Source organism: Aquarana catesbeiana, linkage group LG09, assembly GCF_042186555.1.
Source record: "Aquarana catesbeiana isolate 2022-GZ linkage group LG09, ASM4218655v1, whole genome shotgun sequence".
Lineage (NCBI taxonomy): Eukaryota > Metazoa > Chordata > Amphibia > Anura > Ranidae > Aquarana > Aquarana catesbeiana.
The window spans coordinates 107280631-107307807 of NC_133332.1; the positions used below are offsets into that span (position 1 = coordinate 107280631).

At 38.2% G+C, this 27177-nt stretch overlaps 1 protein-coding gene across 4 annotated transcripts in view; it reads right to left on the reverse strand.

The window, feature by feature from the left end:
• Positions 1-27177, reverse strand: part of IL13RA2 (interleukin 13 receptor subunit alpha 2) — a 108889-nt gene that overhangs the window by 31396 nt on the left and 50316 nt on the right. The window contains exons 2-5 of one of the 4 annotated variants that reach the window (XM_073599124.1): positions 13911-14141; positions 7948-8075; positions 4543-4691; positions 1814-1967 (exon numbers count right to left, since the gene is read on the reverse strand). In XM_073599124.1, the coding sequence (XP_073455225.1) occupies positions 1814-1967; positions 4543-4691; positions 7948-8071 (427 nt within the window). In that variant the 5' untranslated portion in view covers positions 8072-8075; positions 13911-14141. Of the gene's footprint in view, positions 1-1813; positions 1968-4542; positions 4692-7947; positions 8076-12592; positions 12674-13910; positions 14142-27177 lie in introns of all 4 variants that reach the window. The other 3 variants (XM_073599123.1, XM_073599125.1, XM_073599122.1) reach the window with 3 other exon arrangements.

The window sequence follows — 27177 nt, forward strand, 5'->3', positions numbered from 1 at the left end:
ATTAGTAGTGGCATTTTGGAGGCGTGATATACTGATACTGCAGCTAGCAAAATCAACTGCCTGCCTGTAGTATGAGCAACACCACCAACCTTTTACAGGTAGCTTTAGCTGATCACTGTGCAGAGGTTGCACTACACTAACGTGTAAATAATTTAGCTGCCTGCGGAAGTGATAGGATCAGGAAAACCCCACCAACCTTCTACAGGTAGCTTTAGCTGAACATTGTGCAGAGGTCACACTATACTAAAGTGTAAATAATTTAGCTGCCTGCGGTAGTGATAGGATCAGGAAAACACCACCAACCTTTTACAGGTAGCTTAAGCTGAACACTGTGCAGAGGTCGCACTACACTAACGTGCAAATAATTTAGCTGCCTGCGGTAGTGATAGGATCAGGAAAACACCACCAACCTTCTACAGGTAGCTTTAGCTGAACACTGTGCAGAGGTCGCACTACACTAACTTGTAGCTTTAGCTGAACACTGCTCAGAGGACGCACTACACTAACTTATAGCTTTAGCTGAACACTGTGCAGAGGTCGCACTACACTAACTTGTAGCTTTAGCTGAACACTGCTCAGAGGACGCACTACACTAACTTATAGCTTTAGCTGAACACTGTGCAGAGGTCGCACTACACTAACTTGTAGCTTTAGCTGAACACTGCTCAGAGGACGCACTACACTAACTTGTAGCTTTAGCTGAACACTGTGCAGAGGTCACACTAAACTAACTTGTAGCTTTAGCTGAACACTGTTCAGAGGACGCACTACACTAACTTGTAGCTTTAGCTGAACACTGTGAGGAGGACGCACTACACTAACTTGTAGCTTTAGCTGAACACTGTGCAGAGGTCACACTAAACTAACTTGTAGCTTTAGCTGAACACTGTTCAGAGGACGCACTACACTAACTTGTAGTTTTAGCTGAACACTGTGAGGAGGTCACACTAAACTAACTTGTAGCTTTAGCTGAACACTGTGAGGAGAATGCACTACACTAACTTGTAGCTTTAGCTGAACACTGTGAGGAGGACGCACCACACTAACTGTAAATAGTCTAGCTGCCTGACTGTGGTACTAATAGGATCAAAAGAACATCAGCAATTTTCTTCAGGTAGCTGTAAATACTGTAACAACACAAGCCTGCCTGTCAGTAGGAAGATAACAGGAACGGATCTAGCTAAACTGAATACAGTATATATATATATATATATATATATATATATATATATATATATATATATATATATATATACAACACCTGGGATGCATATATATATACACAATACACTGTAAGTGCAGCTAACTGACTGACTGTCCTGCCTAATCTATCTAACTTAAATCAAATGACACTCTGTCTATCTCTCTGTCAAGCCGGAACACACTACACAGGGCTGCCATGCAGGCGGCCTTATATAGTGTGGGACGTGTTCTAAGCCCCCAGAGCCATAATTGGGTGGCTTTGGCCAATTACAGCTCTCTCTACAGACGGCGCTGTGATTGGCCAAGCATGCGGGTCATAGTGCATGCTTGGCCAATCATCAGTCAGCAATGCACAGTGATGCCGCAGTGAATTATGGACCGTGACGCGCCACACGAATTTGTCGCGAACGGCCCATATCGTTCGCAATTCGGCGAACGATCGAACAGCCGATGTTCGAGTTGAACATGGGTTCGACTCAAACACAAAGCTCATCCCTAGTATAGGTTCATTCACTAATGTTGCTATAATGTGCTATCATTTGTAACTTCTCATAACAAATTACAATTAACATCGATCATAGTAAAAAGTTTTTTTTCTAATTCATACTACCTTGCATAGGCATGGATTCATTTATTTGTATCCACTTGCTCCATATTTCCTCATCTTCTGTACATGCTCCTTTTAAGTAAGTTCGAATTTTTATGACAATTTCCTTCCCAAAATTAAATGCAGCTCTGTACTTTTGTTTCTTCGTCCTAACTGACTTTGAGAATAAACAGAAGACAAACGTGACATGAAAAATTAGAAATGCTATTAAATTTGTGACATTATCTTTTAAATTAAAAATTATTACTGTGAGTAAGCCATTGTTTATATACGAAAAAAAGAAAACCTTGCAACCACAATATAAAGGACAGAATCAAGTTTTTTTGTAAGGCAATACATCACACAGCTGGGATTGTACATTAACAAATAAAAGTGAAGTCAAACTACTGCTTAGTTTGGGTAGGCTAATGCAAGCTGCTTTTAGAATGCCCAATATAAGCACATCACTTCTATCTATACCATATTGTAAAATAAGAACAAATTTGTTGTTAAAGTGATTGTAAACGATCACCTTGTAAAACAACCCATTCAGTTAAAAACAGAAACTAAAGGTAAGACTTTTGTTAACAGATATAAAAAACATTATAAATACCTTTTTTCCTCTGTTACTCCTGTTTTCACTGCATAAGAGCTGGGAGAGGAGAAGCAACAGCAAACTGCTCTTTACATTGAAAGGTTGTGAGGGGGAGGCATGTCAGGGCAAGTCTGGACAAGTCATTGGAGAAGAGCAGGCTGAGTTCCCAGCACAGCTAGAGAACTGACCATGGTATGCTCTCCTGTTTAGGGTGTTCAGTTTTTAATAGGAAAGCAGGGGAATTGGCAGGAACACCAGGGATTTCTCACAAAGGAAGCAATACAAATAGAACAGGATACTTTTTTTTATATAAGTACATGGTACAGGAGGCACATATCAGGAATATGAAATCTTAGGTTTACATACTCTTTAAAGGAGAAGCTTGTTTGGCTGTACTTGTTTGGCTGTACTTCTCTTGTTGATCACAAGAGAGCAGTTCGTTCTACACTCCTATGTCCCATTTTCAGCAGACAGCCTGTCCACCTGGCACCCAGTTCAGCCTCTCAGTGATGATGGGAATGGTGACTCTGGAGCTCTGAGAATCGAGCAATCAGTGGTCTTTGATCGTTTAGTTCTCTGTTTTAAAGCCAGTGGGGGACAGATGCAGACTCCACCCAGGTAAGTATGATTTTTGGCGGAAAAAAGAGCCCAACTTTTCTTTTAAGGGAAAGAGTAAAATAAAAAAAGCATAGCCCACTAAAAATTTGAAAAATACAATATTTTAATTGCAAAGGTTTTCAGGCCTACGTTTCACAATAAGGTAGGGTGAAAATACCACCGAAGAGCAAGCGTTGCAATGGGTGGCATGAGAAAAGTACTGACTTGTTTGTTGACCCCAACTGGCTCTTACTTCTCATATAAAGCACATCACTTCTGCAATAGAATTTTATAAGCTTCTACTGTAGAAGATGCTGAAGATTTCTGCAGGCTGAGTTTACCTCTAGGTCAAGGGACATGGGGCAAAATGATAACTATATTTTCTACTGAATTACAATTAACTTTTAATAATACATTATAAGGCCCTGGGATTGATGTAACATGATATTTAGTTATAAGTAGAGCCTGATGGACGAAGCCACAGTTGTTTGTTGCTAGGGGGTATTATTACAACATGCCCCAACCACTAATACTATGAGGGGTTATTATTATAGTCTGCCATTGACCAACAATATTGGGAGGTTTAACATTACTACCACTGACCATCAATGAAGGGGGAATTATTGCAGCTACTTCCACCAGTGCTGGGGGCTACTATTACTGTCACTAACACAAATGATGGGTTTTATTTACTCCTACACTACAAGCAATACACCATGAAGTGACACCCACTTTATCGGCCAGCCACACTCTTTTTTTTTTTTTTGATCCCCTTCAAGGCATCCCTCCTAGACAATTTGCACAAAGTGTTGCTTGATATTATAAGCTTAGTCTCCCCTCCCCCCATGCGCAATTCTGCTCCCACCTTCAGTGTGCAGTTATTCCCCCCCCCATCCCAGTGCCAGATGTGTTAGGTACATCACTTAGTAGGACCCATCATTATCACCACAGCACATAAACACACCCAGAAATACAAACACAGAAATTTTACATTATCTCCAAGACATACAAAAATGTCAGTTAATTTACCTCTCCAGCATCTATCCAAAGCTAAAATATCAGTTTTTAGTTGGCTGACAATGTAATTAACATATAACATGTAAAACTCTAACTCATATTAAGATGGGTTTTTCAGTAAGATGCTGCTTTTGCAATTAGTACACTTTGCAAGGCATGGAGGTTGTAACAAACATGCAAAGGTGCTGAAGCTGTTTAAAATCCTTAATATTCTTAATTCAGTACACATTCAAAAGTAGCAAACAAGCCTGCTACAAGCGGATGTCCTGTAGCACATGGCATCAAAGTTCTATCAAATGTTAAAGCAAGCAAATACATTTTCAAAGCATTTAATTAACTTAACAATGCTGAATTTTTCAGCAAATGCTATGCACAATCCATTTGTATTGCTTTTTGATTGCTGCAAGCTATATGCTTTAGTAGTGATTTAATTATGCCACTATAGGATCAGGATCTGTGCAGATCCTATAACTCAATTTTGGCTGCAGCCATCGGTTTAAAAGATTATACATCTTAAAACACTGTTTTATAAAATAAATCTTACTTTCCAACGCTGTTCATTAGTATCATAATGTTGTAATTCATATCGTGCTGTGCACTGACTATCATTTAGTGAAACTGGAGGCTCCCAGGTTACATCCATCGGTCCCAAATATCCAAGATCTTCAATTTTAACATTCGAAGGCGGGTCAACTAAAAGAGCAGTCACAGTAGGCACAATTTGTAAAATCCATTATTTTTTATAAATTAGATGCTAAGTATTCGTTATAATCATCATTGTCCTTTGTATAACTTTAAAAGGACTCTGTTGCTTACCAAAAAAGTCCTTTAAAAGAGTTCCTAGAATTTCTCAGTGCTTCTTCTGGCTTACGTACACACGTTTCAGGATACAGTAGTGACATGAAAGTAAGCATGAGGAACATTGAGGACTGCAGGGACCCAAGAAAATTGACAATCCCAAAAGAGAAGTTTTGGCCAAGGATTTCTCAACATCCTAGTGTTTGGCGGTGTGGATGGGGGGAAAGGTAAGTATTTCTAAGTTTTTTTCAATGTACATATTTTTTAAATAATGTTTTTGTATGTGGCAGAGCTACTTTTTAAATACCAATAATCAAATCAAGAGAGAATCACCAATCCAGTACATTTTGATTGCACTTAAAATTTCTGTGCAAATCTGTCTGATATTCAAAGAATCGTACACTTTAGGAAACCATGTAATCATGATTCATTATTTGCATGATTTTATGGAAGATTAAACAAATATATACTGTATTCCTTGTTTTAAAACCTATATGATCATGCTGATAAACCTTGCAATGATATTGATATACAATTTTTAGCTCCGGTGAATACATTAAACTGTTGGGGCAGCGGGAGTGTTCAAGACACAGACATGTATTTTGGTACCACCACCACACTTTGGAACCACTATCCAGATCAGGGGCTATGTTTTACTGCCTATTATATTAACATTGTGTTAGGAATATAAAAATGTAAAAGGTGAGGCACACAAATTAGAAATATGGATAGCTACAACTGAGAAAATGAAAATTTGCCTTCACTTCCACTTCAAACAAATACAAAGCATTTCACAACGGGTCATTGATATTTATATCTTTAACTGCTGTTAAAATATGTATATTCTATTTGCATAGTTGCAGAGGCAATTTCGTAGGAAAAAAAATATCTATCAACAATTCCAAACTTTGAGCTCATGTGTGGTACACAAAAGCCTATGAGAAAACGCGGCTAATTTTAATTTGGGAAAAAAATCTCAACTGGCCTCTTGTTTCAAATTTATTGGATCATACTTAAAAACATGTTTCTAAAGTTTAACAGTCTAGCTGGGATGGATAAATAAAGGACAATAGAAGGTTTGGAGCATCTTTTCTAGAGAAAACTAGGCTATGGCTTGAGAAATGGGCAGAGAAGATCCCAAAATTAGCCATTTAGATGTAATGAGATGTAACTTCACACTACAAAAGATGCTGTAAAGTCTGCAATTGATATTTATGGAATAAAAGAGCAATCATTCTGAGAGACAAAACAGGAAGTACAGTGCCTTGTAAAGTATTCACCCACCTTGGCATTTTTCATGTTTTGTTGCCTCACAACCTGGAATTACCATGGATTTTTTTGAGGATTTGCATCATTTAATTTACAGAACATGCCCACAACTTTGAAGATTTTTTTTTTTATTGTGAAGCAGACAACAAATATGACGAAATAACAGAAAAAAAGTCTCTATGTGCTTGCCACATCTTACCACTGGGATTTTTGCCCATTCCTCCTTGCAAAACTCCTTCAAGTTGGGTGGTTTGCGCTTGTGAACAACAATCTTTAAGTCTGACCACAGATTTTCTATTGGATTGAGGTCTGGGCTTTGACTAGGCCATTCCAGCACATTTACATGTTTCCCTTTAAACCACTCAAGTGTTGCTTTAGCAGTGTGTTTGGGGTCATTGTCCTGCTGGAAGGCGAACCTCTGTCCTAACCTCAAATCACACACAGAGTGGTACAGGTTTTGCTCAAGAATATCCCTGTATTTAGCACCATCCATCTTTCCCTCAACCCTGACCAGTTTCCTAGTCCCGACTGCTGAAAAACATCCCCACAGCATGATGCTGCCACCACCATGTTTCACTGTGGGCATGGTGTTTTTTGGGTGATGTGATGCCTTGGGTTTGCCGCCAGACATAGCGTTTTGTTTGATGGCCAAAAAGTAAAATTTTAGTCTCATCAGGCCAGAGCACCTTCCTCCATACATTCTGGGCATCTCCCACATGCTTTTTTGCAAACTCAAAATGTGACATTTTGTTTTTTTGCTGAAAGTAATGGCTTTCTTCTAGCCACTCTGCCATAAAGCCCAAATTTATGGAGCGTACGGCTTATTGTCGTCCTACGTACAGATACTCCAGTCTCTGCTGTGGAACTCTGCAGCCCCTCCAGGGTTACCTTAGGTCTCTGTGCTGCCTCTCTGATTAATGCCCTCCTTGCCCGGTCTGTGAATTTTGGTATGCAGCTGTCTCTTGGCAGGTTTGCTGTTGTGCCATGTTCTTTCCATTTGGTTATGATAGATTTGATGGTGCTCCTAGGGATCATCAAAGATCTGGATATTTTTTATAACCTGACCCTGACTTGTACTTCTCAACAACATTGTCGCTTACTCGTTTGGAGAGTTCCTTGGTCTTCATGGCAGTGTTTGGTTAATGGTGCCTCTTGCTTAGGTGTTGCAGCCTCTGGGGCCTTTCAAAAAGGTGTGTATATGTAATGACAGATCATGTGACACTTAGATTGCACAGGTGGACATCATTTCACTAATTATGTGACTTCTGAAGGTAATTGGTTCCGCCAGAGCTTTTTATGGGCTTGATAACAAAGGGGGTGAATACATACGCGCATGCCAATTATCTTTTTTTTTTTTCTGAAAAATAGCTTTATGTATATATTTTTCTAATTTTACTTCACCTACTTAGACTATTGTGTTCTGATCCATTACATATAATTCAGATAAAAAAAACATTGAAATAAAGGCTGTAATGTAACAAAATAGGTAAAAATCCAAGGGGTGTGAATACTTTTGCAAGGCACTGTAAGTGCAAATCTCTCCAAAGTGATGGGAAATTCACTTTTAGAAAATTGTCACTAGAACAGGTATCCTCACTGAAAGATTTCCTCTCACCCTCTGTTATGGTGGTAGTATTTTACATCACTTTCTGTACTGGACACAGTGGTCTTCAGGAATTCTGCAGTGGTGATGCAAACATAAATTTAAACCTGATAAGAGTTTTAACACTTATATACTTATATCCAAAACTAAACAGAACATTAAGGGCTTTACATAAATTAACATTTACCTTTAGGTTCGCTTTAGGAAGGAGGGACAAAGAGAGAAAAGGAGTGAAGGGTGGAAGGAAGGTTTACAAAAATACATTAATGTAATACTTACCATCTATTACTGATGGTGTTGCCAATTTTGCATTTACTATGAGGTATATCATAATTCCAGATATGTATTGAAAACGTAAACTTCTGAGGACATTAGATCCAGTTCTGGAGTTTAGGTTCCACATGTTCCTTCAAACAACAACATAATATTTTAAATAAATATACTGGAAGCAAAATGTGTCTGTTTTCTAACTCATTTAGCAAATTAATTTTCAATGGTTAGAAGATATTGCAGTTTTAGGTAGATGCTACTGAATGAACACCCCATTTTTTTTATTTCTCTTGGGGATAATGGTAAGATTATGTACTGAAATCCCAGATTCAACCTACTGCCACAGCCATTTCAAGATGTGATTTAAGTGCAGCTAAATATGTTTTTTTTTCTATCTTTTTTTTCCTTGTCAAAAGAAGTTTATTGAGTATACAATGTTATAAAGATACATAAAGTAAGTTTACAAGGATCTATATAGTAAGCTCATTGTTTTACAGTAGGGTTTATATAGGTAAATATCATGAAATTTCAAATATTAAACATTGGGTTCATGTAAACCTAAATTAAAGATATATATCATTTCCTTAGTTACTTTTGTAGGTATTTAAATGATTTATACCTACTATACATATTGTTTACAAGTAGAGTGTATATAGGTCAAATAAATTCTGATAATAAGCTTTAATCGTAAGGTGGAGAAAAGGAAAGAGAAAGAAGAAAAAGGGTTGAAAGGTAGAGGTATGGTCCACAAGGTTGTCCCGCTCGTCAGTTTATTATTCTTTTTAGTTCTCTTTGAAGCCTTAGAATGGGTGTCTCTGTAAGTCATTTAATCTGTTACCATGGCAACAGGACAGAGTCATTGAAGTTTGACAGGAACTGTTGTTTTATCCAAGGATGCCAAAGTTTTTCAAATTTTGGAATTTGATTTTGATCGATGGCTACCATCTTAGCATGGGACATTGTATTATTCATTATGTGAATTGTTTCTGCTAGTAACAATAGAGGAGATTTCCATGCCTTGGCCACTGTTTGTTTTGCAGCCGTTATTAGTTGGATCATAAGTTTGAATTGAGAGAGTGTTAACCATTCCGGTTTTAGATTAAGTAAAGTTAAATATGGATCTGGTTGTATTATTTTTTTAAATATTTTAGATGCAATCACAAAGACTTCCTTCCAGAAGGTTTGGATTACTGGGCACGTCCACCATATGTGTAAATATGTGCCTATTTCTGGGCATCCTCGAAAACAAAGAGCTGAGGTATTAGGTGAATATTTTGCCACTCTAGCGGGTACAAGGTACCAGCGAGTTAGGACTTTATAATTTGTTTCCAGTGCTAAGATGTTGGGTGAAGATGACTTAGATGTGAGCCATATGTTAGACCAGTCCGTGTCTTCTAAAGTTCATCCCAGGTCCTCCTCCCACCTCTGAACGTAAGAGGGTCTATTAAGATTTGCTACTCCATATAATTGATTATAAAGTGATGAAATTGTACCTTTAGCAAATGGATCTTTTGTACAGATTGATTCAAAAATGGATAATTGGGATAATGGTGTATCCCCCTTTAGGAATGGTGTATAGAAATTTTTGATTTGGAGATATCTAAATATCTCAGAGTTTGGTAGATCATATTTTTCTCTAAGTGATGGGAATGAAAGGAATGATTTAGATGCTATGAAGTCATTTAGTGTCTGAATGCCTGATGTTGTCCAAGCTTTAAAAGAATTTGGGTAGATCCATGCCGGATAAAAGGCCGGATTTCTGATAAAAGAAAGGAGAGGATTGTGTGGAGATTGTAACTGATATTTGGTTTTTAGTTTATCCCAGAGAGATAAGAAGTGTTTAGTTATGGGATTATGAATTTTAAAGCGGTCTTTAGGATCAAGCCATAATAAATTTGATATTAATAGAGGGTCATTTTCTGAAGCCTCTATAAATACCCATAATGGGATTTCCTGTTTTGCATGGTATTTGGACAGACTGGCCAAATGTTCTGCTCTGTAGTAGTTAGTAAAATTAGGGTATCCCAGGCCTCCTTTATTTTTGGGAAGATGTAGTGTGTGTATAGGTATACGTGGTTTAGAAGAGCCCCATATAAACGAAGTTGCTCTTTTTTGTACTATTTTCAAAAAATAGGAAGGAATTGGAATAGGGAGGACTCTGAATAGATAAAGCAATTTGGGTAGAATAGTCATTTTGATTGCATTAATCTTCCCCATCCAGGATAAAGGAAGTTGCGACCATTGTTTTATTAGATTTGTGATCTGTCTTAATACAGGAGGATAATTGGTTGAGAATAAGTCAGAATGAGATGCTGTTAAATAAATTCCAAGATATTGGATTGATTTTTCTGCCCATGTGAATGGGAGTGCAGCCCTAGCCGGGATCAATTCCATGTTTGTGAGTGAAATATTAAGCACTAGGCATTTCTTAGGATTAATCATAAGGCCGGATAGGGCTGCAAATCCATCAAGAGCTGGTATTAAGTTAGGACCAGAGACCTGTGGTGATGATAGAAAAAGTAATATATCGTCTGCAAATATACATAATTTGTGTGTAATACCTCCTACTTCAATGCCAGTTATAGTTTGGTTTGTTCTGATGTATTGGGCCATGGGTTCGAGTATAAGGGCAAATAATAAGGGAGATAATGGGCAACCCTGTCGGGTACCTCTTTCGATATTAAAGGCTTTAGATTTGTATCCAGCATATTTTATATAGGCTTTGGGTTTATTATATAATGCTTTGATCCATGTTAAAAAGTGGGGTCCAAAACCCCATTTTTGTAATGAATATTGCATATATTGCCAGGATACTGTGTCAAATGCCCTCTTAATATCGAGAGATAGAAAACATAAAGGGATCTTCCGTTTTTTAGCAATATGTGCCAATAACACTGCCCTGCGTATATTATCGCCTGCCTGTCTATTTGGCATGAAGCCTACTTGATCTCTATGTATTCATTTTCCTATAATGCTATTGAGGCGTTTTGCTATTATTTTTGCTAATAATTTAATATCGAGGTTTAACAGAGAGATAGGCCGATAATTCACACAGGAAGTATCATCAAAAAGGGGTTTTGGGATCATACAAACAATTGCCATTAGTGTTTCTTGCCGAAAAGAATGTCCATCTAGAAGTTTGTTAAAAGTTTCAGTGAGAATGGGAGAGAGTATTTCTGAGAATGTTTTATAGTATAAAGCCGAGTAGCCGTCTGGGCCTGGTCTTTTGTTAAGTTTTAGGTCTTTTATGGCGTTAGCAACTTCATCTATAGTTATAGGCTCATCCAAACTGCTTTTTTGATTCTGAGATAACTCAGGTAAGGTTATTTTTGAGAAGAAGGATTCAGCCTCTGTAGGATTAAATTCATTGTTTGTCTTGTATAAAGTTGCGAGATGTGAGTGAAATTTATGGACTATTTTAACTGGATTACAAGTGTAAACATTTTTTGATAATTTCAAACGTATTGGTTTGAAAGATTTGTTAGTTGAATTTAATGCCCGAGCCAAATATGTACCTGGTTTGTTTGTATTCATGTAGAAATTGTGTTTGGAGCGTTTGAGGGATTTATCAACTGACTCAGTGAGAAATAGATCGTATTCCAATCTAGATTTTTCCAGATGAGATTTTGTACTCTGAGATGGATTATCTTGAAATGATATGTAGGCTGCATTAAAATTGAGTTCTAGTTTTTTTGCTAGATTTTTGCGTTCCCGTTTAAATAGTGCCATTTGTCTTTGTATTGTACCACGCAAGACAGGCTTATGAGCTTCCCACAGTGTTATTGGGGAGATGTCTGTTGTATTATTAATTGATATGTATTCCTTTAAAGCTTGTTCAATGGCCATCTGATGTAGTGGGTGTTTGAGCATTATGTCCGGTAAGTACCACGTTGGGTCATGCGCTTTTGGTATGGCTGAGGCTATAGTAGTGTATACTGCATTATGGTCAGACCACGGAATCGGAATTATATCTGATGCAATAATTTCTGGTATCATTCCTATTGTTAGAAAAATATGATCTATTCTGGTGAAGGTTTGATGAGGGTGCGAGAAATAAGTGAATTTCTTTTTCATTGGGTTACTTTCTCTCCATGAATCTACCAGATTGTATTTGGAAAGAAGTTGAGAAAAAGGTAATCTAGAGGTTATTTTGGATGGTGTAAAAGGTGATTTATCTAGAAATGGGAGGAGGACCTGGTTCGAATCCCCACACATTATCACTGTTCCTATTTTGTGTGTATTAATCACTTGTAATATATGTGAGAGGAATGGTGTAGGTTGTTTGTTAGGAGCGTAGTAGGAAATCACCGTGATTGCTGTATCCATTATATAACCCATGAGTATCAGGTATCTACCTTCTGGGTCTTTAATTTCTGATGATAAGGTGAATGCTGTGGATCGGTGAAATGCAATTAGAGTTCCCCTTTGCTTGGTACAGGCAGAAGCCGTGTAAATTTGTTGATAAAAAGGAGAAATATATTTTGGAGTAGAATCTTTGGTGAAGTGTGTTTCTTGGAGGCATACTATGTGAGCCTTCTTGTTATGGAAAGTACGGAAGGCTTTGGTCCTTTTTTGAGGGACATTTATTCCCTGAACATTCAGGGAAAGTATATTCAGTGGTGCCATGGCAATAGATCAAATAGTTTTGACTTACTTTTTGTTATGCAGAGCTGACTGCGCAGATCAACCTGTGTAGACTGAAGAGATGAATAGATAGAAAAGAAACCAGTGAATTCTGGAGTAAAGAGTAAACAAAAAACATATGAGATTAGATGATACATTGTATAAATTATTTTTTGCAAGTAATCACAATTTACCCGTGAAAGAGAATAAATATCTCTCTCAGGGGAATAAGTGCCTTCGTCACACTCCCACATAATATGGTTGGGAGAATGAGGAGGGCTAATGGGGGTACACGGATCTTCCGCTTACAGGAGAGAAGTGCTATGTCAAAAGACATCAAAACGATGATTCATTAATTGGAGTGCAGAATATAGTTTTTGTTGAAATTATTTATTCCAGGGTGGTTGTATATGGTTAGTTTGGTTGGTTTTATGGTTAGGCTAAATAATTCAGTTAGAAAGGTACTGTTAATAACTTTGGTATTGATGAAGATGGTTTGAATTATTTTGGGATTTTAACCCTTTTAGAGTAAACAATTACATATTTTATTCATATGTAACTGTTTAGATATTGACTCGGTTGAATTGATGATAGGCAACTCCTATCCTCATATTGATTAGTGGTTCCAAATTAATAATAACTACTGCAGTAGGGAACAGACACAAAAGATACGCTCAGCATCTTTCCAAATTACTGTTCTGCTTTATTATGACGCAATTGAAGGTTTTTATGCACATGATTACGTAGGTATCACATTAATATTACAATTGTACGTTTATGGTAACAAGGGGAGATACATAGGCAGGCTTATTCTAATCAGGACTCAAAAGAATGTAAACATTTACTGAAAACATTATTAGTGCTGTTGCACAGTGAGGGCAGTGTGCAATACATACAAAATACAATACAATTATATACAGAACTTACAAATTTCCATTACAGTCTCCCCTCTTTTGATCAATATTTTGATCACTAACCATACCTGCTATCACCTTTAACCTGGAACCTCCACACGCTTAGGTAGAGGTAGTCCTGGCCAAAGAGGCAAAAAAACTCCATTGTGGAGAAAATAATAGCTGAGCAACTTTTTCATTACAAAATGACTTTTCATTGTGAAAAACAAATGATTGATAAGACATATTTACAGAGTACTGGCTGTACACTCCTGTGGCCAGAATGGCCTTCTAGCTGAATTGTGGACATGCTGACTTATCAGCATATGTAAACACAGACAATTCTACATGAAATGGAAGACGCACAAAAGACAAATATGACTTCAACTTGGCTGAACTACTTTTCAAATATATATATATATCCCTTACAATTAAAGTAATTGAATAAAAAAGTACCCTAGACTGTGATCACAAGAGGGAAACAAATCAAACACAGAGATTTCTTTAATTAAGTCATTTTTGCAGTGTCTGGTGTGGATCCAGGTGACTTTTTCTTCACGTTTTGCAAAAACTGTACATGAAATAGATGCTGTATTGAGTCTCCAAACTTTTCCTTATATATAAATGTCTCTTAACAATCCACAAGTCACCTGGCTTTAGTTTTAGATCCTTCCAAACTTTTAGGATCTGGAATTGGGGAGAAAACACATAAATAAGTTTGTCAAAAACCTTAAAAGATCAGCAACTTTCTCTGTGAGATCCGAATGGAGGACTTCAGCTGCTGAGACAAAATATAAGCAAGTGAGTAACACACTCCCAACCCAAATCCCATAGGGAGAGAGTCCAACATCCCCCTTAGGGGCTTCATAAAATATAAGAAAACATTCAGGCAAAAGTTTTCTAGTTTCTTACTCTACTTTGTCCGCTACATTGTAGACAGTAAGGGGTGTAAAAATAAAACCTCAAAACTTCTAGTAAGGACTCTCCTATAAAAAATTATTTCCTCTGTTACTCTCTGTACTTTCTGGCACTCTGTACTTACAAACTACTTCTGATAACACTTTTTACTATGGCCTTTGCAGTAGCATTTGCCACTGGACATCCAAAAAACATGTCCATACAGACAAAATGCATACTCGTAAGATCCTGACTTGGGCATCTGGATATATCTTTTATGTAATCTCTGGGAGGGATGTTCAGCTTTTGGTAACACCTTTGGTAACAGGTAAAACAAGAAGTGGTATGTTATAAAAACAACTGTGGAGAACCCTGGCTCTATCCCACGCTCATTTACTAAGGCAGCCATAACTGCTTGTGACTCATGACACGGTCCATGTGTCAAGCTGAAGGGAAAAGAGTGGCTGGCAGACATAAATAATCATCTTTTCCAAAGTCCTGTTTCATAAGAAGTTGCCCCCTGTGGACCACTTGTTCTTCTCGTTCTGGGGTCCTTAAAGTTGAATTATTAATCCCAGCTATACTGGGCCAGAACTAGGTTGGAATCTGTGAGTTGCACAGACCCATCAAGTGTCCGGGGCTGTAAATGCAGCATCCTTAGTCACCTGGTCTGCTTCCATGTGTGAAAGTTAATATGGCTACCTCAGCAAGAACCTGGAAGGCTGAAAACAGCCAATCAAATTAACTTAGCATGCTTGATTGGTTTACCTGCCGAAGTAAAAACAAACTTCTGGCCCTTCAAATGGAACCAAAAGCTCTCTATATCTCGACTATCTATATAAATATACACTCTTTTTATAGCTCACAGGCTTTGCTAAAACATGGAGCTCTGCTTCTTGAGCTGGGGAAAAAGGATCCAATGACTTTGAATACAGAGTATCCTTCTGGGTGATAAACTGCATACTCAAATCTACAAAAAATGTAATATCTGGGTCTTCAGGGAGTGTGTCCTGCACTGGGCTCACAGCAGCTGATTCCTACACCATCAATTTAACACATGTGGTTTTTTCTTTCTTTTGAATAAATGTCCACATTTTTCATTGTTAGATTTGTACATAAATAAACTCATATTTTAAACCTTTCATTAGACAAACATTTAGTTATCTGTATATTTGCTGCGCAGAATGTCGGACCATTGACCAAAACAATATCTAACTTTGTCTAATAGCACCTTTGCATAAAAGCTACAGCTCTGATATATCGGGGTGAACCCTTCATTACTGGGTCCAGCTTTCATAAATATATTACAATGTCTTGTTTTCTATCACACTATTTGTGTAAGAACTCCAGTTTCATGTTTCAAAAGACAACTTTTTCCTGGCAATATTATAATAAATGATAACAATACCCTGCGGTCATGGAGAGATTCCCATAAATCCAAAATATTCTTCTGCTTATACCACTGTACTTACAAGAAAAAGGGGCACATCATTTCACAATCCACACATTCTGCTTTGGATTTCAAAAATAAAAATAAATAAAAGGACCAAGAATCTGTATGATGGACCAGAAAGCATCAAAAACTAAAAAACAACTTGCTGCAGGTGGCATCTATCCTAACAGGGTGTGTGGACTTGATGTGATGGGACTGTTATATTTAAATTTTATCTATTATTACTCTTACATCATGGACCGCACATCAAGTTATTATCAAAAACCTTACAATATCATTTTTGTAGAAGAACTTCTTATGTATCCCATCCATCTTGGCTTTGTTAAATATTATGGCAGCTTTATTCAAAATAACAACCTCATCTTAATCTTTTTTTTCTCTCAATAAGGGCTTATTGTATAAATGTAAAATTACAAAATTGTTATCTTAATCTAAACTAATCCCATTTTTACAAATTTCCCCAATAACCTGGATTTCATTTCCAACCAAAGGTTGTCTAAACCAGTTTCAATATATCTATATAATTGTTAAACTCATATTAGAAATGAATACTCAATATTACTTAATTTTACTTAATTTCCCTTTTTCAAATGCACTGTTTCAACTATCAAAGGATATTCAATTTGTGTAATACACGGTTAAATGTAACCTTCATTTTACCATGTTTGGAAAACAGATTCAAAATAATTGTGATCACATTGTTTACCATTAGATTCGTTAACCCGGCACATTTTGTTATAAATGTTTTGTCTAAAAAACTGGAATTGGCATGATGTCCTTCCAGCTTATCACTAACCTCTCATCCCAGCCACATTTCTTTCAGGAGAGCACAAAGGAGGGGGTCACATCTGCGTACATGACACACACAAGCAATAGAACTAAAGGTCCCAGCATTCGCACACACATACACCAATATCTCTCTAAAATCGCTTACATTTTTCCCATTTGTGCACAACACATGCATATCATTCTCTCACTTTCTTTTAACTCTCATTAATATTTTCCTGTCTAAATTCTACTTTCTTTATTTTGTTCAGATATCTTTTATATCTAGCTTCTATGATCAGACGGTCAGTCAGAGTACTCATCCCATCTTCTCTCTCTGACAACATATAAAGTATTCTGTTTTAATTCTCATTTCTCTGTTTTGACTTTACTAGTAGTACCTGACCCCAAATTCATCCCACAACTTAACATGAAAATGTCCCTTTCTGTCTAGTGTTAATGTCACCCTTGATCCATCCTGCTCACATAGTTAGCTGTTTCTCTAGCTGTTTACTCTGCATGATTCTTAGTCCCTGTGGACTTTGGTAACCCAGTTACCCAATGTGGATCACTGTCCACTTTAACCATTAATCTAGGGGCTCAGTATAGGCGGAACCGCACCTTTGGTTCATATGTAGCGCTCCTCTTGCGCTGGGCATTTTTGAGGGTCTCTTACCCATCATTCCCTTACTTAATTCAATGCCCATAATGACTGGCCAGTCTTCTCTCTTCTCTAGGTGTGCCTATACCCTCTTGCCTCTAAACTACTTTATCTAGCAGATTTACTACATATACCTGTGAACAGCACTATTCTTCCCTTTCTTATCTATAACACTCCGATGGACAGTAGACAGGGACAACATAACATATAACCACCAATCAATACAGTTCGATTAAGGGGAGTAAAATAGGTACCCTTTGTCCCGAAAATGCCTTACCGATCAAGGAAGTCTGATAACTCAAATGTAAGCAAAAGGCTTACCTCAGCCGGCTGATTATCAGAAATTCCCGGATCGTCTCAAGCTCCTCGTTTCGGATACTCAGGGTCACCTGGAATCCCCTCCTGGCTGGCTCGCCATGCTGACTCGGTTGAATTGATGATAGGCAACTCCTATCCTCATATTGATTAGTGGTTCCAAATTAATAATAACTACTGCAGTAGGGAACAGACACAAAAGATACGCTCAGCATCATTCCAAATTACTGTTCTGCTTTATTATGACGCAATTGAAGGTTTTTATGCACATGATTACGTAGGTATCACATTAATATTACAATTGTACGTTTATGGTAACAAGGGGAGATACATAGGCAGGCTTATTCTAATCAGGACTCGAAAGAATGTAAACATTTACTGAAAACATTATTAGTGCTGTTGCACAGTGAGGGCAGTGTGCAATACATACAAAATACAATACAATTATATACAGAACTTACAAATTTCCATTACAATATGTTAACTCATAAAATTGAGGTTGTATTGCTTCAGATTAGAATAAACAAAAACATAGTTCTAGGAACTAGTTAGGTAATAATATATTTGTTTTAAGAAAAGAAAGAAAAAGCATTCATTACTTCTGGATTATTGAACATATTTGTCCTAAAAAGTAATAAATCTATTGTTATTACCTGAAAATATATAACTGAACAAGAATTTCCTTATTTCACTTATATATTCTAAGGCTATATGAATCAGAAGTAATAAGAAATATAACTGGAATGTAACATGATCCCACACAGTGTGTGACTATCAGAATGCAGTTACATTCAGTTATAAATATAGGTTTTTTATAGAGAACCATCTCTTAGTATAATAAATGAAGAGATATCAGGAATTAGGATGTCAGTCCATTGAATCTTCTTGGTCCATGGATGATGTGGCATAACGGCCTCTTTTGTGAGAATGATGATTCCCATTTTGTTCTGAAATTTTCTGGGTGCTGCCTGAAGGTGAAGATGATGCCATTCTTCTGCATGTGGGAGTGTTGCTGCTTGTGGGTTCTGTCAGATTTAATTTTAAAAGGGTTTGTTGTAGTTCATCTGCTGATCTGCTTCTGTAAATTGTACCTTGGTAGTTAAATCTGACTGAAAAGGGGAAGCCCCATTGATACATAATGTTGTGGCGTTGCAGTTCCATTAGTTGGGGTTTCATGGATCGTCTTTTAGTAATAGTAAGTTGGGATAAGTCAGCAAAAATTTGATAATTGTGTCCTTGAAAATTAAGTTCCTTTTTTTCTCTTGCAGCAATTAGTATTTGTTCTTTCGTTCTGTAATAATGAAATTTTGTGATTATATCACGTGGGGGTCCATCTTTCTTTTTGGCTGTGAGGGCTCTGTGTACTCTGTCCAGTTCTAAACGTTCAATAGGGATATCTGGCTTTAGTTCTTGTAATAGAGCAGTAATAGTAGATTGCAGGTCTGTCACAGTTTCATGTATTCCCCTTATGCGCAAGTTTGAACGTCTGGCTCTATTTTCGTAATCTTCGAGCTTAGTTTGAAGTATTAAATTCTCTTTTTTTAATAGTTCCAATTCTGTTATATTTTCTTGGGTTGTAATTTCAATTTCATCCATTTTTATTTCTAAGGCTGCGGTGCGGTTTCCCAGCTCTCTTATTTCTTTGGTTAGGCTGTTTGTTATTTGGTCTGAGGTTTGTTTTAAAGCCTTATGAAGCATCTTTTCAAATTGTAATAATATTACTGGGGATACTGAGGAGGCTTGTGGAGAAGTTTGTGAGAGGATTTGTTCTGTATCTGACTCAAATGGAGAGTCTTGCTGTGACATTTTCTGTCTGTGAGAGCGCCCTGATGCTGTATCTTGTGAGGTGACTGGAGCTGCTTCAGCTGCAGTGAGTGCCTGTGAGCTCTTTGTGAGGTGATTTTTATTTCTGCCACGGTTTCCTCCCAGTACCATATTTCCTGCCCAAACTTTCACAGTTTGTTCCCTGGGGCAAAAAGGTTCAAATGGATACCTTTTGAGCCTGCAGGCTCCGCTTTGTCCTTCTCTTCTCTCCTCAGCGGTGTGGAGCTCTAACAATGCATGTCTGCTCCGCTAGGCTCCGCCTCCTGCCCCCCTTCTATCTTTTTTTTAATTGTGAATAGGGTTTTGAACCATGGTCAGGTTTTTGTTGCTGTCTAGTTTATTTACTCTTTCCATTTGTCCCAATGACTATTGCCATCAGGATCAAATGTGAGGTGAAAACACAACATTTTGAGTTGTCACCACAATAGAAATGGAGGGGAAATCTCAATGGTGACACTCATTATAGTGACAAGTTGTCTAATGCCCCGTACACACAATCAGACATTGATCGGACATTCCAACAACAAAATTCATGTGTCAGTGCGGCTCTTCTGCTTGATTCCGAGCATGCGTGGCACTTTTTACCTCAGAATTGTGTACACACGACCAGAATTTGCACAAACAGATTTTGTTGTCGGTAAATTTGAGAACCAGATCTCAAATTTTGTGCAATGGAAATTCTGATGGAAACGGTCCGATGGATCCTACACACAGTTGGAATTTTGGACAACAAGCTCTAATCGCACATTTTACATGGGAAAGTCTGACCGTGTGTATGCGGCATAAGAAGGGATTCACTGCACTTTGAAGAAATTTCTTCTCACTTTTTGCTAAGTCTACAGGACAAGTAGTGAAGAGAGATTTCTTCAATGGGACACAGGTTGCAACAAACAAATCTGATGGGTTTTACCCATTCCCTACTCCATCCAAATAGAAAACAAAAAGATTTTTGGCTATAGATATACTCGCTGTTATGGAAAGTATCATTTAAGGAGAGAAACACGAAAGTGAGGGTCATGGACAGAGTCAACACAGACTAGGGAACTCTGGCAGGAAGACTTCACTGCTGGGCTCAATGTTTATTCACACTACTACCAATAGCCAGCCATTATTAATTATTATTATTTAGTGAACTGAACCTCCATCAAGCAGTTATAGGGTTTGAACTATGACATTCTAAGAAAATATTAGTTACCTCATTCAAGTCAACAAGGAAATGTTTAGAGAGGTGGTAGAAGTGTTAAGTGTTCAAGTAGCAATGTTTTGGTTCTCAGTGAAAGAGGGCAAAATAACCTGATTTTGAAAAGTCTAATGTAACCATAAATTTTGTTGCAGGTCTCATTTAAATAAAAACAATTGGATGGGATGACTGCGTTAACAGGTAAATGCAAGAACTTAATAGAGAATGTATCATCTGGAATAGGCATGCAAATGATATGCTCACTGGATTAAGCTAATACAGGTTCCTGCTTAGATATCTTTCATATAATATAATTAGCAAACATTATTGTGATAAAGTTCAAATTTGAGTGTGTTTCCCCTCTATTAACTGCCAATTATAGGAAAAAAAATGTAGAGATGCAGGGATCAGAAAAGACCAAGTGATACCTCTAAATAAACTATCAGGAATGATCAGTCATTGTCACAGACAATTGCTGCTTAGACCTAAAAATGTAAACCATGCCTCTAACTGAAACAAAAACCTGTTGCTGTTAATATTCATTGACAAAAGTCAGGATACAGACTAAAATTGGTAACGTATGACTAGGTGGCTTCTCTAACCCTACTCCTAACACTTGTAGTGTGCTACGACTGTAATATGGATAAATGCATGTGGGTTTTTCTACACAATACCTATATCAACTTATCATGTAGGCTCTTAACAAGGGACATAAAAAAATTTTTCTGGATCTACTGCAGGCACCAATGTACTTCACCACCACACTACATTATCAGCAGACTCCTAAAACCTATGACGCAAGGATAAATTACCAACCGAGAATCAACTTTGATCATTGTTATTTGAATGTTATACATTTTCTACAGTACTATTGACACAATCTATAAAATATGGGCGATCAACAAAGAGCTCCGACATATACATATACTATACTAAGCTATACTATACTGTATGGCCAGCCAGCAAAGTCTATGTCCTTTCAAAGTTTTAGGAGATTAAAGGGTAACTCCACTTTCATGGGGAAAAAAATAGCAAATAAAGAAAAAATAATAGCGCATATAATAGTTACATAGTTACATAGTTACATAGTAGGTGAGGTTGAAAAAAGACACAAGTCCATCAAGTCCAACCTATGTGTGTGATTATGTGTCAGTATTGCATTGTATATCCCTGTATGTTGTGGTCATTCAGGTGCTTATCTAATAGTTTCTTGAAGCTATCAATGCTCCCCGCTGAGACCACCGCCTGTGGAAGGGAATTCCACATCCTTGCCGCTCTTACAGTAAAGAACCCTCTACGTAGTTTAAGATTAAACCTCTTTTCTTCTAATTTTAATGAGTGGCCACGAGTCTTGGTAAACTCTCTTCTGTGAAAAAGTTTTATCCCTATTGAGGGGTCACCAGTCCGGTATTTGTAAATTGAAATCATATCCCCTCTCAAGCGTCTCTTCTCCAGAGAGAATAAGTTCAGTGCTCGCAACCTTTCCTCATAACTAATATCCTCCAGACCCTTTATTAGCTTTGTTGCCCTTCTTTGTACTCGCTCCATTTCCAGTACATCCTTCCTGAGGACTGGTGCCCAGAACTGGACCGCATACTCTAGGTGCGGCCGGACCAGAGTCTTGTAGAGCGGGAGAATTATCGTTTTATCTCTGGAGTTGATCCCCCTTTTAATGCATGCCAATATTCTGTTTGCTTTGTTAGCAGCAGCTTGGCATTGCCTGCCATTGCTGAGCCTATCATCTACTAGGACCCCCAGGTCCTTTTCCATCCTAGATTCCCCCAGAGGTTCTCCCCCCAGTGTATAGATTGCATTCATATTTTTGCCACCCAAATGCATTATTTTACATTTTTCTACATTGAACCTCATTTGCCATGTAGTCGCCCACCCCATTAATTTGTTTAGGTCTTTTTGCAAGGTTTCCATGTCCTGCGGAGAAGTTATTGCCCTGCTTAGCTTAGTATCGTCTGCAAATACAGAGATTGAACTGTTTATCCCATCCTCCAGATCGTTTATGAACAAATTAAATAGGATTGGTCCCAGCACAGAACCTTGGGGAACCCCACTACCCACCCCTGACCATTCTGAGTACTCCCCATTTATCACCACCCTCTGAACTCGCCCTTGTAGCCAGTTTTCAATCCATGTACTCACCCTATGGTCCATGCCAACAGACCTTATTTTGTACAGTAAACGTTTATGGGGAACTGTGTCAAATGCTTTTGCAAAATCCAGATACACCACGTCTACAGGCCTTCCTTTATCTAGATGGCAACTCACCTCCTCATAGAAGGTTAATAGATTGGTTTGGCAAGAACGATTCTTCATGAATCCATGCTGATTACTGCTAATGATATCGTTCGTATTACTAAAATCCTGTATATAGTCCCTTATCATCCCCTCCAAGAGTTTACATACTATCGATGTTAGGCTAACTGGTCTGTAATTCCCAGGGATGTATTTTGGGCCCTTTTTAAATATAGGTGCTACATTGGCTTTTCTCCAATCAGCTGGTACCATTCAAGTCAGTAGACTATCTGTAAAAATTAGGAACATCGGTCTGGCAATCACTTGACTGAGTTCCCTAAGTACCCTCGGATGCAAGCCATCTGGTCCCGGTGATTTATTAATGTTAAGTTTCTCAAGTCTAATTTTAATTCCGTCCTCTGTTAACCATGGAGGTGCTTCCTGTGTTGTGTCATGAGGATAAACACTGCAGTTTTGGTTACTGGAGCCCCCCGATTCACTCGTGAAGACTGAGGAGAAGAATAAATTCAATACCTTCGCCATCTCCCCATCCTTTGTAACCAGATGTCCTTCCTCATTCTTTATGGGGCCAATATGGTCTGTCCTCCCTTTTTTACTGTTTACATACTTAAAGAATTTCTTGGGATTTTTTTTGCTCTCCTCCGCTATGTGTCTTTCATGTTCTATCTTAGCCATCCTAATTGCACCCTTACATTTCTTATTGCATTCTTTATAAATTCTGAATGCTGTGGATGATCCCTCAACCTTGTATTTTTTGAAGGCCTTCTCCTTTGCTTTTATATGCATTTTTACATTGGAGTTAAGCCATCCAGGATGTTTGTTCGCTCTTTTAAATTTATTACCCAATGGGATACATTGGCTAATGCCCTTATTTAATATGCTCTTAAAGCAAACCCATCTCTCCTCCGTATTCTTTGTTTCTAATATTTTATCCCAGTTTATGCCATTTAGCAAGGTTTGTAGTTTAGGGAATAATCGTGTCACTAATCATATTGTAATTGAATGTTATTAAAAATTACCTTTCCTTTTCAACCTGCAGCTAGTGTAATTTTCTGAGAATACATTGCAATATGGCTACCTGAAGGTTTTCTGTGTACAGAGTGTGTACAGTGTGTACAGAGTGTGTACTGACCACTTCCCAGAAACATTTCCAGCTTGTGTGATTGGCTCACTAATTTTCCCAGAAGTCTGCCTAAGATACAAACCAGATTTCAGGCATTCCTTGCAACAAAAATGTCATTTTTTGAGAGCTGCACAATGCTAATGAGAAAATCTGCTAGGCCTGCATCCCTTTAGACGTGTTCCTATTGAAAGTATCTCTCAAATAATGACATGTCATCTTTTGCAAGTAATAGCTGGCATGCATCATTTTCTGTTCCACTAGTGGTGGACCTGCAGAGACCTTCTTTAATTCCACAAGGTGTTGGGCCACCTCCTTGAGGAGCTCTGGGTCTGCTTGCTGGGCCTCATAAACTGGTAATTTATTTCCTGCTGTGCGGCAGTGGCTTTCTGCTGAATCTCTGCCATCTGCTGCTTAATCTCTGCAAACTGGCATTAGGTTTCCCCCTGGGTTGCAGTGGCCTGCTGCAAGGCTATTATCACATCCTCCATCTTTCCACTTGCTCAGGAATTTGCCTGCCAAATCCACCATATGTGGGGGGGTTAGCTCAAGTGGCGATCACCTTCCCTGAAAAAAAGGCAGTCCAAATGGAAGAGCTTTTTCTAAGTCAGTTTTATTTATAAAGGTTGCCACAAAACAAAACAAAAAAATAAATCCTTACCTTCCAGGCACTAACTAAAGAGCACAGATTCCTCTTTGACAGGTGAAGAGCTTCTTCCAGTCACCAACCAAAAAAACAAGCATTTTTCAAACTGTTTTCCTCCTTATATACCAGGCAACTGGAGACCGTCACTGAAACCCAATGCACCTCAAAGCATTGTAACAGTGCCCTACATACAGTATGTTTTACAGCAAATCAATGCAAAGATATGATGCAGCGACTTAAACCGGAGCTCCAGGCTCCTTCAGAAAAAATTAAAAGTCAGCAGCTACAAATACCGTAGCTGCTGACTTTTAATATACCTTACCTATCCACTAATCTTTGCCCGAGCTAATTTTTCAGTCGGCTCTCGGGTGCTGCCGCTGCCATCTCAGCTAAGGGAAACCGGCAGTGAAGCCACAATGCACAAAGCACGCTGAGCTTTGTGAATGGCCTGGCGGTGAAGAAGGAAGAGGGGGCCGCTGGAAAGTCAGCCCTTTTGGGTGGAGCTCTGCTTTAAAGGCTAAGTTCACCTTTTTTGGGCAGAATTTCATAATCATTTCATAATAAATAGAAGCATTTTCTATTCTATTTTCTGGCCCAGCCACCCCAATGTGCTTATCTCTCATTTACCTCATCTATAGAAGCTTTACGTTTTCATCTGTATGTTCGGATTTTAAAAAATGTTTTTAGATTCCATCACTTCCTGTATATCGCATTCCAGCATGCCCTTCCTTACTGCATCACAGAAGAGGGCATGCTAGGTATGTTAACCTGTCTGGACCACACCTTCCTCATTACTATACCAACTCTTGTGTTTTTTCTACCCACTTTCTGTACAATCTGATTGTACAATCTCCTTTAGATCTACCATCAGCTATGTAGTGCATGAGCCTGTCCAATTTGATAAAAAATGGAATGGATTGTTCAGGTGTGTCCTCCTACCCAATAGTTCTGGTAAATCTAAAGGAAATTTTACAGACTGTACTATCAGATTGCATAGTGTATGCTTACCTTTATACAAGTATATAGGAGGGAGTAGATGGAGACACTCAGCTGTCAGGCCTTGTTCACATCTCTGCGTAGTGGGGACTCATAGTGGGTTCTCGCATGCATTTTTATGGGGTCATTTTGGAGCGCTTCCGCTCATCACATGCAGGGCAGCCCATTCACTTGAAATCACTTGAAAGAGCTGTCCTACATGCGTCAAACATCCCATGCTTTTTTGGTGTGTTTTTGCCACAGGGCAAAATGCATGCCTGTTATCAGCACTTGGAATGCCTTTAACATTTAAAGACAATAAAAGAATGATATGCATTTGCTGCGCTTTTCTGAAACGCACAGCAGCAGGCATTTTCTGTGCAGTTTGCCATATGTTTGGAAATGCGCAGATGTGAATGGAGCCTCATTGTTCCTGTGTAAACACAGCAATTTCACTTTCAGGCCACACACCTAGTATAGGGGAAGTGCACATTTTGTGGAACGTTTTTCCCATAACACGCATAGCGCAGTCCATTGATTTCAATGGGCTGTTCTACACATGGAAAATTAGCTTATGGGGCAGTTTGGCATGTTGCAGTTTGCACTTTTTTTTACAATGCATTTTTTGCATTTTTGCTTGTTTCTTCATGTGGCAAAATGTGTGATTGCTTCTGTGTTTGGGGTGTCATTAATTAATGTAATCGAAAGCTTATTACTTGTTTATTTTAGGTGTATATAGGTGGCCATACACTATATAATCTGATTGTACAATCTTTGTACGATCTCCTTGAGATTTACCAAAACTATATAATAGGAGGAGACACCTATCTATCCACTCACTCTATATACAATCAGGTAGGCCCTTGCACTACATAGTTAATGGTAGATCTAAAGTTCACATGACTTCAAGGACACACTTCTCCTGTTTTCAATACTACAGCTCTAGCCACACAAGTTGTGATAGTTCAGCTCCTGCACACTCTGCCAAATGAGGGATCTGTGCAATCTATGTAAAAAATTGATGGCTGTTTATTTAGTGAGAATGGTGATCGCTGATTGCATTTGAAATGGGGCAGGTGCAGGGTGTGTGAATGAGGTCAGCTGGTGAACTACTTCCTTCTACTGGTTCTCTCATACTGAATACCAAAATCAGTACAGCTAATGGATGAGTTTTCAACAGGACACTGAGGCAAGGCTTTTTTTTTCTGCAAAAAAAGTACATTAATGGTATATTGATATATAGGGGGGCTGAAATTTTGAAAAAAAATATCGGTGCTGCCTATCACTGTCACCTACCAGTGCTTATCAGTGCCATCTATTAGTGCCCATCAGTGACACCTATCAGTGCCCTTCAGTGCCGCCTATCAGTGTACATCAATGCCACCTATCAGTGCAGCCTCATTAGTGCAGCCTTTTGTTTAGCAAAAAATAAAAACCCCAGTAGTGAATAAATACCACCAAAAGAAAGCCCCACTTGTGTGAAGAAAATGATAAAAATGTCATATGGGTACAGTGTAGCATGACCGCGCAATTGTCATTCGAAGAGTGACAGCACTGAAAGCTGAAAATTGGCCTGTGCAGGAAGGGGGTTTAAGTTCCCAGTAAGCAAGTGGTTAAGT